This window comes from Dama dama, chromosome 18 (genome assembly GCF_033118175.1).
Source record: "Dama dama isolate Ldn47 chromosome 18, ASM3311817v1, whole genome shotgun sequence".
Classification (NCBI taxonomy): Eukaryota; Metazoa; Chordata; class Mammalia; order Artiodactyla; family Cervidae; genus Dama; species Dama dama.
In genome coordinates, this window is record NC_083698.1 from 22,273,494 (window position 1) to 22,289,804 (window position 16,311).

A 16,311-nucleotide genomic window follows, 5' to 3' on the forward strand; every position below is an offset into this window, starting at 1 on the left:
GCCAGGCTCCTCTGTCTATGGGGATTCTCCAGGTAAGAATATTGGAGTGGGTTGCCAGGCTCTTCTCCAGGGGGTCTTCCCAACCCAGGGATCAAACCAAGGTCTCCCACATTGTGGGCATATTCTTTACTGTCTGAGCCACTAGGGAAGCCTCTTGCAAAGCAAACCCCAAAGCCCACATTTCTGTGAAAATGTTCACTACTGTAACATCCAAAACAAGGTAGATGTTATCCTGAAAAGGGGATTTGAAATAGTCACTTGATATGTTAAGATCGTGCCCCCAATAATGGGTTTGCAAGCTGTAACAATCACTAAAAACAAACCCTACGTCCCATTTTTAGTTCATGAAACAAATTAATATAACATATACCATTTGCATGAATTTCTCATTTTAATACAACAGGTGTCTACACATAGGCACATTCAAAAATTTAAATCAAATTTTCTAAGACGGTTACTTTCCCCATTAAAACTCAAAGAAACGGAGGTAGAGAAGCAGGGGGAGGAGGAGGAAGAGAGGGGAAGAAAAAGAACAGCCGTAGAACCAGTGGCTGATGGGCTGACTGCAGAAACTGAGAATTTTGTTTCAGGAAAGGAGAGAAAAAAAAAAAAAAAAGGCAGTAGCAGTTAAGGAAGAGGGGTTTTGTTTTTGTTTTTCCTTTTGCAAAAATATACCAAGTTTCTTACACTTCCCCCCTTATAGTTAGTTACAAGTTTCTTTACTAGTCCGAAAATTTTAAAGGTCAAAAAAGCTCACCAATGAAGATGACTGGGGAGTCCAGCTTCTATAAGAACCAGCATGTAATTTTCTCGGCTTGACTGCAGGCCTTTCCAAAGGCTTTACCTGGCACCCCTCTGGTGCGAAAGCTGCCCTCTGCAACCAGCCTCCATGCAGGTGTTGGGGGAGTTGCAGTCTGGGACTCAGCCTTTCCCCTCCCCTCCCCTCCCCTCCCCTAGCCCAGGTGGGACAAACTTTCACATACTGACGTTCAGAGCCCAGGCAACTTCATTCCCAGCTTTCTTGACCCCAGGTCTTGGGCAGAGGTCTTCTTTAGATGCCTCTGCTGAGACTTCCTGGTTGGGAAATGTCAGGGTAACTTACAAGATTCCCTAGTGACTCAGAACCCTGGATTTTTTTCCCCTCAGAGCTCTTTCCCCTTGCTCTCTCTCCAACCCAGGGTGTCATAAAACTGCCAGAGCATTTTAATGGGGGCTCCGTCAGCACTGAGCCATGATCCACGCCCCAACCTCCATGTCTGTGCTGATCCACTTGACCCTCCACCTGCTCGAGGAGACTGCGGCACGGGGAGCCTGAGCCTGCTCTGGTTGTGGACGACTGCTCCTACCATTGTGGTTTTAGAGGCTTAATCCACAATTCTGACGCCTGGCAGCTCAGCACTCTCTCTCGCAGGTCTGCCCCAGACAATAAGAGTGCACAAAATTCACTCATTTATAACTTAAAGCATCATCAGAAGAGGCTTTTCAGAGCATCACAAAATACAAATTAATTTCTCATTAGTTCCTGAATATATTAGTTTGATGGTTACAGTAGGGCACACAGAGGTTACAGGAGAACAGGAATAGATAGATCACTGCTACCTTCTGTTTGGGCTTCCCATGTGGTGCTGGTAAAGAATCCCCCTGCTAATGCAGGAGATGTAAGAGACACTGGTTTGATCCCTGGGTAGGGAAGATCCCCTAGAGGAGGGCATGGCAGACCACTCCAGTATTCCTGCCTGGAGAATCCAATGGACAGATGGAGCCTGGCAGACTACAGTCCACTAGGTTGCAAAGAGTTGGACATGACAAGCAACTTAGCAGGCACGCACCTTCTGTTACACTGAAAAACTTGCTCAGCTTCTAAGACATTTTTATGATTTTTGTTTTACAATCAAAACCTGTCAATAAGACGCAGTGATGGATGCTTCTGCAATCATCTCTCACTTCCCCAGCAGTGTGAGCCGATCTGTACCTGCTTGGTCTCCCCCACTCTCCACCTCATCAAAAGGCATCGATCACATGGTCATCTCTCACCCTTCATGAGCTTTCCTTGAAGTTCTACTTTATATTTAACGTAATGCAAAATGTGCCTTGTATTTTATGATGTGATTATATTTTAAGAGAAAACTCACATGTTAAACATCATGCCCTTTAAGAAATCACATATTTGTGTTTATTCAATAGCTCTACATAATGTGACCTTAATCAGTTGATATACATATTTCATTTTGCAAAGCAAAACCTAGTGGAGCCAGTCAGACCTGGGTTAGGCTGCTAGCTCTCCTAGGCATTAGTGAATTATCTATGGGGGTAATATAGCCATCTTGCTGGGTTGTGTGAGGGTAACATGAAATAATGTGATATTCAACACCTACTTCTCTTTCTTCTGCACCTCTTTTCATACATAGCTGGTTAGAAAGCTGCTCAACTTGTGGCCCAGACATAACACGGTGTCACAGCCAATGTAACACCAACCTGACAATCAAAAGGAACGGAGAGGTAGTTTATAATTCATTGCAAACTCTTCGAAAAATATCAAAGGGGGATTATGCACAGAAAATAAAAAGCTCAAAACCATTGTCACCATCTTTTCTTCCAAAGGCATATTTGTCATATAAGTGTATCTGTTCTCTATCTCTCTCACAAAAATCTCCAGAGTGATTTTCAAAATTTCATCCTCACATCTGCTGAATGTTTTCTTCTCTTTTCCTAAACTATCAAGCTGACCTCTTCAATGCAAAGCATTTGCTTCTTACCATTACTCCTTTGCTGACTTTGTCCGATGCTAGTCCAAGAATCTGGCTGCTAACATCGGCTCCTTACCAGGCACTGGACGTGGAAATGTGGAGTATCCACATGCACATGGGGAAATAGGATTTGTGAAGCTAAGTGACTTGCACAAGGTCACAAATTTGGTAAATGCAAGATTTAACATTCACTTTTTAAAAATTTATTTTTAAAGGAGAATAATTGCTTTCCAATATTGTGTTGTTTTCTGCTGTACAACATGAAGCCGCTGTATTTATCTGTATGTCCCCTCCCTCTTGAGGTCCCTCCCACCCATCCCCACCGGACCCTTCTAGGTCATCAGAGAGCCCCAGGCTGGGCTGGGCTCCCTGTGCTACAAAGCAGCTTTCCACTATCCACCTACTTTAGACGAGGTAGTGTACAAAGGTCAGGGCTACTCTCTCATTTCATCCCACCCTCTCTTTCCCCCACTGTCTCCTCATCCTTCCTTCCATCTCCCCTGGGCTGTCCTAGTTCCAGTCCTTTCTTTTCATAAACCAAACAGCCTTAATCATGCATCAGCAAGTCAGAATATGTGAGGCATAAAAATGTGAGTCTTGCACTCTTGCTAACTTGGCTGACAACAGGATTGGGGAAGAGCTCAAAGTATTCAGTTAATTAACATCAAAATATTTTACAGAGAAAGGATTTCTGCCTTTAGAACTTAAAATGTCTGTGCTACACAATTTGAAGAATCTGTACTACGCAGCAGAGATTAAAAAAAAAAAAATCAGCCAATTGGTAGAACCTGAATCAAAGGAAGCTTAGGCTAACAAAATTGCCCTAATTAAAATCCAACACTTCAGTACTCTACAAAAACACAATAATTACATCAAGATCTAACTTTAAATGTGCAAACCACGAAAAAAAAAAAAAAAAAAAGAAACATAAAAATCCCATCTGGTGCAACCTACCATTTTAAGTAGGTAGTGCTAGTGATACTGACTAGGAGAAAAAAACTTAGGATGCATTCAAAAGAGTCAAGAGGCTCCAAATGGCATCACTTACCCTAAGTCCACATCACCAAAACACCGGAGTAACCAAATAACAGTTTCAACCCCCCCAACCACCCCCCCCAACATAATGTTAATGAGTCAGTCTAGAATTTCCTGCCCAGCACCAGTGAGGGAATTTGCCTGATAGATCCCTTCCAACAGCTAAGAAAGAAGAGGAAGTCCACCGCTTCCTTGTTCCTGCCACTTTCTGCCTACAAAAACCTTCCATTTTGTACAGCTCCTCAGAGGGAACTCCTATTTGTTGGATGGCTGCTGCTGCTGCTAAGTCACTTCAGTCGTGTCCGACTCTGTGAGACCCCATAGACGGCAGCCCACCAGGCTCCTCCATCCCTGGGATTCTCCAGGCAAGAATACTGGAGTGGGTTGCCATTTCCTTCTCCATTTGTTATATTGGATACTACCCAATTCATGAATAATTAAATTAAACCTATAAGATCTTCCAATTTACTCAGTTGAATTCTGTCTTTTAAGAAGGAGGAGGGGCTTCCCTGGCAGTCCAGTGGTTAAGACTTTCCTTCCAACACAGGGGGTGCAGGTTCCATCCCTGGTCAGGGAACTAAGATCCCACAGGCCTCACAGCCAAAAAACCAAAACATAAAACAAAAAATAAACTATAAAGATCAAAACATAAAACAGGAAGCAAAAAAAAAAAAAAAATCAAAGCATAAAATTGCTATATTTTAATGTACCATTTGTTACATAAAATTGTAACAAATGCAATAAAGGCTTTAAAAAAATAGTGCACATCAAAAAAAAAAATCCTTCATATAAAAAAAAAAAGAGAAAAGGAACAGGACACAAGAGCTCCAAGAGAAATGAACAAAACCTTTCAAAGAGGATGTAGAGATTATAAAATATCAAATTGTGGCATAGGTGGAATTTTATATCATGCTTTCTCTCCTAACGTCACACTGTTGTTCTAAAATAATAATCACTTACTATTTTTTGATTCATTATCAACTCTCAAAAAAAAAAAAAAAATCCCAAGAATACAAAGAGAAAAACTGAAGACATCAGAAAAAGAGAAAGGGGATTCAGAAACTCCAAATCTATAGATTTTTACATGAGCTTATTATTATTATTATTATTGTTTTAAAACTTCATGAAAAAGTTTTATGACAAGTATATTAAAAGGTGTGGGGGAAAACAAGTCCATCAAAAATGCTAACCACAGTCTGAATTGTGTGTACTTGTAGGTGTAGGGAAACCCTAGGACTCATAATGTGTAGCAGGCAAAGTCCAGACAAGAAAACACAGCTCACTCCAGGGAGCATGATGGTGGTGGTGGTTTAGTCGTTCAGTCGTGTCTGACTCTTGTGACCCCATAGACTGTAGCCTGCCAGGTTCCTCTGTCCATGAGATTCTCCAGGCAAGAATACTAGAGTGTGTTGCCATTTCCTTCTCCAGGGGATCTTCCTGCCCCAGGGATCAAACCTGGGTCTCCTGTATTGCAGGCAGATTCTTTACCAACTGAGCTATGAGGGAAGGAAATATGGAAATCAAAAATGGAAAACCAGTGATAAAAGTGATGGCAGAGAACAGAACACCAGAGGCTGGGGAGAGGGGATTAGGCAATCAATGCTTCAGACTTACAGCATTTTTGTTTTGGATGATGGAAAAGTTTAGAAAGAGTGGGAATAGACATATAACATGGTGAGTATCCCCAACGCCACTGAACCATACACCTGAAATGTTGACTTAAAACACACTGAATTGCAGAATTAGAAATGGTCAAATCAATCAACTTTCTGTTGTGAAAATTTTACCACAATTGAAAATAAAGGAATGAAAGAAGCAGGCAATGATAAAGTGACAGGAGGAACAAAAGCCAAAGGAAATTGTGGGGTGATTTAGAGAGTAATAACAGCAATAGATTAGCCACAGCAAGAAGACTTAGCTACCTAGGCTGGAGGGACCAAGGGAGCTACCAGAGTCTGGGAGACAAGGTCATAAGATTTCAACAGCTGGAAAAGCTGCAACCGCCAAAGAGACACAGCCACTGCTGAAGACGGTGCCAGAGCAGGCAGAACTCTGAATTCTGCCACCTTCCCAACTCTCAGTATCCCACTGCTGCCCGACAGGGGCCATGAAGCCGTGTACAAGCCCCCGCGTCCTTGTCTTTTGAAGTAAAATGCTGACTCAAGAGTTAATGACTGGGAAATGTGAAGATGCAGAAACAAAGAATAGCTGTTGGGCTAAAGAACTGGTAACAATTTAGACCATAATTCTGCCACACAGCAAAGTCACTGAACTTCATCTGTATAGATAAAGGCCTGATACATATTCCTAAGTTGTTTTTACAGGAAGCAGCCCCCTGCACCCCCCACCAGATGAAAACACAAGAAGGCAACCCATAAGGCTGGTGATGATTGAAAATTCACCTTGAGGCAAACCCATACAAGAATTGTCCATGAGCTGATCACACACTGCTCCTTGAACACTATAAAACTCCTCACTACCCGCTCCAGTGTGGATCACATGGTCTTCAGGGCATTAGCCCACTGTGGCCCCCTTTGCCTGGCAAAGCAATAAAAGCTACTCCTTTTCACTTCACCCAAAATTCTGTTTCTAGTCGGCATAGGTGAATAGAGGCTGAGTTTTGGCAACAGCCAGAACTAGGTGGAAGAGAGGCTAAGAAATCTAGCAATGGACTCGATGGGGCTCAGCCCCCTCAATCTAGAGCAGAGCAAGGAAAAGGCAAGGAATGGATCTGGGAGAAACCAGCAAGTAACCCTCATACCAGCCTTCAAAGCTGGTGGGGTGAGGTTTGGCATGTCCTAAAAACATCTCAAAGAATAGCCAGGAGAGATAAGAAAGGCTTCCTCAGCAATCAATGTAAAGAAATAGAGGAAAACAACAGAATGGGAAAGATTAGAGATCTCTTCAAGAAAATTAGAGATACCAAGGGAACATTTCATACAAAGATGGGTTCGATAAAGGACAGAAACGGTATGGACCTAACAGAAACAGAAGATATTAAGAAGAGGTGGCAAGAATACACAGAAGAACTGTACAAAAAAGATCTTTATGACCCAGATAATCACAATGGTGTGATCACTCACCTAGAGCCAGACATCCTGGAATATGAAGTCAGGTGGGCCTTAGAAAGCATCACTACGAACAAAGCTAGTGGAAGTGATGGAATTCCAGTTGAGCTATTTCAAATCCTGAAAGATAATGCTGTGAAAGTGCTGCACTCAATATGCCAGCAAATATGGAAAACTCAGCAGTGGCCACAGGACTGGAAAAGGTCAGTTTTCATTCCAATCCCAAAGAAAGGCAATCCCAAAGAATGCTCAAACTACCACACAATTGCACTCATCTCACACACTAGCAAAATAATGCTCAAAATTCTCCAAGCCAGGCTTCAGCAATACATGAACTGTGAACTTCCAGATGTTCAAGTTGGTTTTAGAAAAGGCATAGGAACCAGAGATCAAATTGCCAACATCCGCTAGATCATCGAAAAAGCAAGAGAGTTAAAGAAAAACATCTATTTCTGCTTTATTGACTACGCCAAAGCCTTCGACTGTGTGGATCACAATAAACTGTGGAAAATTCTGAAAGAGATGGGAATACCAGACCACCTAACCTACCTATTGAGAAACCTGTATGCAGGTCATGAAGCAACAGTCAGAACTGGACATGGAACAACAGACTGGTTCCAAATAGGAAAAGGAGTATGTCAAGGCTGTATATTGTCACCCTGCTTATTTAACTTCTATGCAGAGTACATCATGAGAAATGCTGGGCTTGAAGAAGCACAAGCTGGCATCAAGATTGCCGGGAGAAATTTCAATAACCTCAGATATGCAGATGACACCACCCTTATAGCAGAAAGTGAAGAGGAACTAAAAAGCCTCTTGATGAAAGTGAAAGAGGAGAGTGAAAAAGTTGGCTTAAAGCTCAACATTCAGAAAACTAAGATCATAGCATCTGGTCCCATCACCTCATGGCAAATAGATGGAGAAACAGTGGAAACAGTGTCAGACTTTATATTTTTGGGCTCCAAAATCACTGCAGATGGTGATTGTAGCCATGAAATTAAAAGACGCTTACTCCTTGGAAGGAAAGTTATGACCAACCTAGATAGAATATTAAAAAGCAGAGACATTACTTTGCCAACAAAGGTCCGTCTAGTCAAGGCTATGGTTTTTCCAGTGGTCATGTATGGATGTGAGAGTTGGACTGTGAGAAAAGCTGAGCACTGAAAAATTGATGCTTTTGAACTGTGGTGTTGGAGAAGACTCTTGAGAGTCCTTGGACTGCAAGGAGATCCAACCAGTCCATCCTAAAGGAGATCAGTCCTGGGTGTTCATTGGAAGGACTGATGCTGAAGCTGAAACTCCAATACTTTGGCCACCTCATGCAAAGAGTTGACTCATTCGAAAAGACCCTGATGCTGGGAGGGATTGGGGGCAGGAGGAGAAGGGGACGACAGAGGATGAGATGGCTGGATGGTATCACCGACTTGATGGGCATGAGTTTGAGTGGACTCCGGGAGTTGGTGATAGACAGGGAGGCCTGTCGTGCTACGATTCGGTCTGTGGAGAGTAGGACATGACTGAGCAACTGAACTGAACTGAACTGAACTGAAAAACATCTCATCAACAATAAGGATTTTGACCAAATTATAAAACACATTAAAGAAAGGAACATCAAAATAAATCTTCTCCTGAAACTCAATGATTTACAACTTTGGAAAGTGATTAAAAATAGGTCTTTTCATCCATTTACTTTTGGGACCACAAATGAATTTATTTTTACCAAATAATGTGACTCTTCCAATGTGAGGCTTATAATTTCCTATCTCAAAGGAGACTTAGTTGGTAACTTGCCATCTCTGCAAGATGATGCTTTATTCTCTGTGAATGTCTATCTATCCCAAGGTTAGTGTCATATACTCATATCTGTTTCACCTGCCTATCACAGCAGGACCAAATATGTCTTGACTCGCTTATCTGCTCATGATGCCTTCATTCACTTGGACACTAATCTCACTTGCACTCAAACTATTTTCAAAATATGCCACCCAAGAAAGAGTTTACAAAACATTACTTGGTGAGACACTTTCTTCCTTAAAACCCGCCCGTGGCTGTTCTTTTTTTTTTTTTTTAACAGCATAAACTCTTAAAGTCTTTGGTCTACAGTAAAGGTCAGCAAAATTTTTCTGGAAGGAAACACAGCAAATATTTTAGGTTTTGCAGGCCATAGGGTCTCTGTCACAACCATTCACTTCTACCATCCTAGTGCCAAAGCAGACTCAGACAATCTGTAAACAGAAGGGAGAGGCTATATTCCAATAAAACTTTATTTATGTACACTGACACCTGAATTCCATATAATTATGTGGCATGAAATAGTCTTCTTTTGACTTTCTACTATTTAAACATATAGGAACCATTCTTAGCTTGTGGACACCACTAAAATAAAAGGCAGACTACAGACTACAGACCCCTGTTTACAATGTAACATTTCCTAAGGTCTGGCCCTTGTCCTCTTTTTAGACATATGTCTTTAGACATATGTCATCCCCTATTCTTACCCTATAGTTTAGTTTTGCTGAGCTACATACCAGTCTTTGAGCATATTGCATATGGTCCTATTTGTTACAAGTTTCCTATGCTTGGGATGACTCTTCTTTCTTCCTACACATTCTGCAAATTGCTGCTCAAAGAGATCCTCCTCTGAGACTTCCTCAGGCCACTGAGTCCTTTATCCAATATTTCTCATAACATCTCACTGCCTAGAACAGTGTCTGTGCCCAAACGAAGTTCTTACTGTACTGAAGCTATCTGTGCATTTTCATTCCTATTGCCCTTTAGCTTCGTATGGACAAACAGCTTCCTTGTTTTGTTTGCGTTTTCATCCCTAGAATTTTGTAAAATACCGAGAATGCAAATACTCTAATGATTAATTGTGCTTTGTATGGAGTGCCAATTAACTAAAATAAAATTTAACTCTTCATCATAACAAGTAAAGTAACTACCATGAAGGTTGAGCTTAGCAGGTTTTCCTCATCTAAGCACTGGGGATTAAATTATCACAAAAAATGATCCTGATGCTGGGAAAGATTGAGGGCAGGAAAAGAAGAGGGTGACAGAAGATGAGATTATTGGATGGCATCAACTCAACAGACATGTGTTTGAGCAAACTCCGGGAGATAGTGAAGGACAGGGAAGCCTGGCATGCTCAGATAATGGGGTCACAACTTACTGACTGAAGAATAACAATTGTAAGTAAAGAGATCCTTCAAACCTGACTCGGCTCACAGGCAACTGCTACAATCCTTTCAGTATGCTGGTTCCTGTTAGGGTAGAAATAAGCTGTCATGTTTTGGCTTTCTTTTGTCCTTGGTTTTCCCAGACATTAATTAAGTCTTGTTTTGGAAAACAGATCCTAAAGAAGAAAAATAGAGATTGAGGTCACTATTGCCTCCAAGAGCCACAGAATCTTGGGAACACGCAGATTAAATGCCTAGAAACCATACTGGTGATGTTTAGTCAATTTTATTCTCTTTGGATAGAAGAAGGAAGTAATTCATTTGGGGAAGTAATTTAAAACATTGCTTTTTAAAAACAAGCTGGTAAACAAGGCAATATTGTGTTCCAGACCGCAAAATTGACATGATTTTTAAAGGAAAAATTGGGAGACTGGAGACTGGGGAAGAAATTCCACACCAAAAGTAATTTTTTCTTCTCTGCACTTTGATATCTTGTAGGAGAGGATTCCTAGAAACATTAGTAGGTGGGCAATCTGAGGAACAACTTTAAAACAGTGTTTCAAACATCATAAAGAAATATTAAATAAAGGAAATAAGATACTGTTTTCTGTGTCTTGAGTAAGACGAGCAAGTAAAAGGAAAGTAAGCTATAAGGAAAATAAGTTAGACAGTTTTAAAACATTACCAGTGTATAATCAGTAGAGATTCAGAAAGGATTCCTTATTTGAAGACAATTTTTCTGAAGGATTTTGAGGAAAAATCTATGTGAGGTAGGTTGTTATTGTACAAGACGTTATTGTATTTTTCACAAATTTAGAGGGCGGTCATATTTATTAACAAAATATAGCACATCAGGAGACAACTTTTGATAGGTAACTACAGCAAGAGAAGATAAGGATCTCTGTCTTGAAATATTTATATTAGATATTAGATGTGAAAATACTGTGTTAAGATCACTGCTTTGACTTAGACATAAGAGGTTACATATAGAAACAATAACTGGATCCAGAACTAAAGTGTGTAACTCAAAAGCTTAAAGTCATAGATGATATTATTGGCCAGTGCAATAAAGTGAAAGACAATCAACTAAGATGCGAATACATAACTTTAATACCAAGAGATTTGGGCATGCTGCCCTCCTTTTACCTATTAGAAGTTGTCCTAATTTAAAAGTTAGAGTCTAATTACTGGTTAGTGGCAAAAAGTTGGTCTGGGGCTTTTTTATACACCATAGATTTTCATAGTACTTTTTATTCCAAAATCAAAATTCTCTTAAAAACTTTCTAAACACTGTAATTACATGAAAACAGACTGAAGATCATGACAAGTGCAACCATCATCTAAAACCTAAACAACTAAGAAACAAGAAACAGCTATCTAAGAAATAGAAAATATTCAAACCCAGTACAAAAAGTGAAGAGCTCTTCATGACGAAGGCAAAGAAAGAGCTACTGAATGCTTTTCTTCTATAACCATTGTGTAACCAACCTCTAATTTGCCTTGGAGCTTCCTGAAAGATTATTTTGCTATGAAGCTCTGTCTCTGCACATATTCACAGCAGACAATGGAGAGAAAACAAGGGGAAGTAGCTTCCAGAAGCAGCAGCTGAGCTCCAGAACATGTGGGTGGAGAAACTCTTTCTACCGATGTCTGTTCTTTTCTTCTTGGGAGGGTCATGCTTATGTCAGAGTTTTCAGACATTTTCACCAGAAAAGATGAAAGAAACATTAAGGAAAAAAAGAAGCTCATGCAGACAGCCTTATGCTTTGTGTCCCTCATGTTCTTTTCATCTGTGAGAAGTTATAGGTCTACTTGGGATTTAAGATCTTGTCTACAATTCTGTGACAACGTCTACATAGCATACTTAAGTTAGATACAGAGTTTTTTCCCCCTGGCCTATAGGACAATTTACATTTAAAATCTGACCACACAAAACTTTGGAATTTCAAGTCTGTTTCAGGATGTGGGATATAAAATGTCAAGGAAACTAAAAGATATGCTTCTCTAAGAGGTCGGTGAAGATAAGAGCTCCTCTTGCAGATGTAAAATATCCAACATTATCCTTTAAATAATAGTTATATACATATAGATTGACCAAGAGAACCTAAAGTGAAAGTCACTCAGTTGTGTTCAACTCTTTGTGACCCCATGGACTTTGCAATCCATGGAATTCTCCAGGCCAGAATACTGGAGTGGGTAGCCGTTCCCTTCTGCAGGGAATCTTCCCAACCCAAGTCTCCCACAATGCAGGTGGATTCTTTACCAGCTGAGCCACTAAAGATTCCCTCAGGCCCATCAGACTTTTGACAGTATTCATCCAGACTCCAGGTCCCTCATCTCTTTCTTTTTAAAGTATTAGTTTAGAAAACTTGGAATTGTAAATCATTTCTCTGTGCCTTTGAGATGATAGTCTCAGCCTTTCACCAGTCTTCCTCCCCAGACACGTCTTTCTCAGGGACCTGGAAGCCGTTGTTCCGAAATGTAATCAACAAGACAAGAGCCGATCTTCAGTATCTATGGGAAGGTAGCAGCCTAACTTCAGTAAGTGACAATTATCAAACACAGATGGTCTTATTACAGTGCCCAGCCTCCCACAGACATCCTCAGGTGCTTTTCCTTAAACTCACCCCAGCATTTACAAACCCTCTCAAGTTTGGTTTTAGGGGAAGTGAGTTCAGTTTGACTCCAGTATCTCAGGAATCTTGAGCTCTATTGCAATATTCTTAAATAAAGACTTCCTTGCCATTTTTAACAAGTATTAAGTTATTTCTCTTCTACAATACCCACACCCATATACACACATGTATGCAGGCACACACATATATATTTAAGGCAAATTATATTTTAAATTATTCATAATTTTTAGGTTGTTAATAAAATTATTCTAAAGTTTAAAACATAACAGAAAAAGATTATATATTAAAATGAATGTCTGAAAAATAAAGGAAATTCAAATGTATGCATTTCACAGTTTGAGAAAATGAAAATTATACAATTTGTTTTTAAAAATTTCCAATTTTTCATTCTATTATCATAAATAAAATATACCATAAAATACAATTAGTGGTCATGGAAAATTATAGGTGTAATTATTTTGAAAATAAAAATATTTTAAATGTCCTAAGGTATTTCATAATACTAATACTTTTAATTATACTAATTGAAGTAGAACAAAATCTTAATATTAATAAGTTAATGACACATACCTCTATTACTACATGTCAGGTACTATTTAAAGTTGTTTTCATATGTATCAATCAATACAATGACTTTATGGAATAGGTCTTATTATATCCCACTTTACAAAGAAACTGGGGCACAGAGAGGTTAACTAGGGTTAACCCAAGTCACACAGGTCACACAGGTTAGCCCAAGGTCACACAGATAGTGAGTAGCAGAAGTGAGATTTGAGTTTGCAAAATCTGTTCTAGGTCTGTGCCCTTAGCCTGTGGAAGACCAACTCCCCAAATATCCCCAATACCACCTGTTCATGAGACAACGTAGAGTGGGCTGCTTATTGCCTTGCAGGGTAAAACACTTCCAGAGCTGTAGACAGAATCAAAGGTCAGAACACCAAATGAAAGCTAGGGTTAAGGCAGGTCTTAAAAAGGAGTGACTTGGTTAGGATTGGCCGAAGATCCAGACACAATAGTCTAAGATTGCTGGAAACAACAAACTAAAAACTTGAGGCAATCTGAGGCAAAAGATTTAAAGAATTGAGGGCACAAACTGTCGATGTTTTCTGTGAAAGACAGATCAGTCTGGACCTCTATGAAATATCAAGCAATTTTCATGGGCTAAAGTCATGCTAAAGAAGACAACGGAATAGTAAAGTCACCCGAATGTACATGCTAGGCTGTATGGAGGCCTGGCAATTTGGTCTTGCTGTCTGAGCTGGGTGTGGGAGTATATACTTTGGGTTCTTAATATCTCTTAAAAACTACTATAGCAATTTGTGTTTTTGTTTGAAAGCAGTATGCCTGTTGAATATATTAACTTTTTTAGGTTGATGCTTTAATATGCTTTTTAAAGCACCATTTATGTTAATAAAGCAATCAGGATAAATGATAACTTAATCAGTGTGTTTTATAAATAATTTAAGTTGCTGTGATTTAATTCTATGTAGATGTGTCTGCAAATTAACATATTTTAAACAACTTCCTGAATTTAATATAACTGTTTATGGACCTCAATGGCTTTTAGCCTTAAAAGCCAATCTTAGAGTTTAGTTTAGGACATGTTAGTACAGGCTGTTTTTCAAATGTGTATTTTCTTATCCGTACATTTTGCAACTAACATTTTCCCTTGCAGTAATCTTTTTTCTTTCAGGGTGGGGTACTGCCACCTAAGAGAAACAAAAGAATCTTAGGAGTGTCACAGGCAAGGGAAATCAGAGGAGGTTATGAATAGGTTTGATGTTGTTTGGCCTGGGTGAGGTGATTTTAAAGTAAGTCTGTAAAGGCAGACAACTATTTGGAATTGGACAAAGGTCACGTGAAATGACAGTTTTGGGTTGGAAAACTCAGCTTTGGATTAGAAGTGAGACTTTGTGAACAAGTTGATAAATAAGTTATCTTGGTTGATTCACAACCTCATCACCAGGTGGGATTTTGGATTTTCTTTTTCTTTAGGTAGAGACAACTAGATTCAAATTCTCTTTCTGTTGATAGACCAGTAGTTTACATGATAGGAAGTTTATAGGAATGAAATCAGATCAAGTCAAATATATTTTTAAATCAAAATGTTTGGAATAAATTATCATTTAGTAATAAACAATATCAACAGTCTTAAGACTGGATGCTGGAGCAAAGAAGCCAAAGACCAATGAGGCTGGGCTGCTAACTTGTGATTATGAAAATCCAGTCCCTCATATTGGACACACATTAGTTCCAGAGGCCAGGACAGAGAATTAAATTGATCAATGAACAGCTGATTTAAAAACCGCATCATATAAAAGGAGTAAAGAATTTATATGATTAATCAATAAACTGAAATTATATTAGAGAAGGACCTAAGTATTTACATAATTACCACCATCCCCAGTGTATGGTTAAAAAAAAAAAAAACACTCTAGGAAAAGAAACATGATAAGCTAAACTATGTACAATATAAAATACATATGTGAAATAAATGAACAGAAGCTATATTACCTGAAAATTATAGTATCTTAATTACATTTAAAAAATTGCTTTAATTTATTGAATTATAGAAATAAGGTAAATAACATTAAATGTAGATAATAGATGCTACTACAGTATTTTACCAGATTCACTAATTTAAGATGGAGAAAAATTTTAAGTCAGAAAACAATCATTGTTGTTTGGACAGAGAGTTTGGGACAGAATATGGGAATAGCTCAAAGGAATTTCTTATATTACTTTTAAGGCCCATTCTGTCATGATATTTATAATTTTGTAATACTTTATAAATTTAAATGAAAAAGGAACTCCTTAGTGTTAATACACACAGAATGGTCAGATCTCAAGGGACTGCTTTTACAATCCTACTCACTAAATCCAAACCATCAGGAAAGTAATCTTCAAATTAAATGTAAGCAAAGTATCTTTTTAAGAGTTGGGTGGTAAACATTCTTTGTTCTCCCAAGAAGCTACAGCATCATTATTTTCTAGACTAGCCTATTATTGTGATATCATCTGGAGACCCAAAAGTGCATCTGGTTAAAATTGATGGACCCTTGTTACACAGAAATCCTATGAATTAGAGTTTTCCCCAGAAGATAGAGCAAAAAGCTAAATCAATCCAGATCCATTTTATTCTCTGTGGGGACGTGGAAGAATCTCTTTTTTTACTGTTGGCCCATGATCCATAGTTATGGATAGTATCAGCATCAGTTGACACAAAGCTGAGAAGAGTTTGTAGTGATCATGCTAGAGAGTCTCAAAGAGAGAAGCTACAAAGTGATCAAAACATATGCCAATTAAGCCTTTGATTGGATTTTTAAATATTTTAAGTAGTAACATAAAAACCATTGAGTTGTTTGGTCAAAGGCAATTTTAGCAGTCATCTAAACCCAGAAATCCACCAACTCCAGAAATACAAAATCAGTATATTTTTCCCAAAGGATGAAAAATTTTGAGGCTACCATAGACAAAAATGCCCATAATCCCCCCTAAACCTTTTATCCAATTTCTCCCATTGTTCTATTTATAGCTCAATTTCATATTTTCTAATCATTCCCTGAGCTTCTACTTCCTGCCTCTGGGCTTTTGGTATTCTTCCTTATAGAATGTGCTTTCCCTGAATTACTATATTTTAGGATGTAAA

At 38.9% G+C, this 16,311-nt stretch overlaps 1 protein-coding gene across 3 annotated transcripts in view; it reads right to left on the reverse strand.

Annotated features, from left to right (window-relative positions):
- The window catches only part of AGMO (alkylglycerol monooxygenase), a 362,881-nt gene that overhangs the window by 30,671 nt on the left and 315,899 nt on the right, over positions 1 to 16,311 (reverse strand). Inside the window, exon 13 of one of the 3 annotated variants that reach the window (XM_061165006.1) lies at positions 2,395 to 2,475. The exons of 1 other annotated variant lie outside the window; for it this stretch is intronic. In XM_061165006.1, coding sequence (XP_061020989.1) covers positions 2,425 to 2,475 — 51 coding nt within the window. In that variant the 3' untranslated portion in view covers positions 2,395 to 2,424. Of the gene's footprint in view, positions 1 to 2,394; positions 2,476 to 10,057; positions 10,111 to 16,311 lie in introns of those variants that run through there. One more of the 3 variants, XM_061165007.1, reaches the window with a different exon arrangement.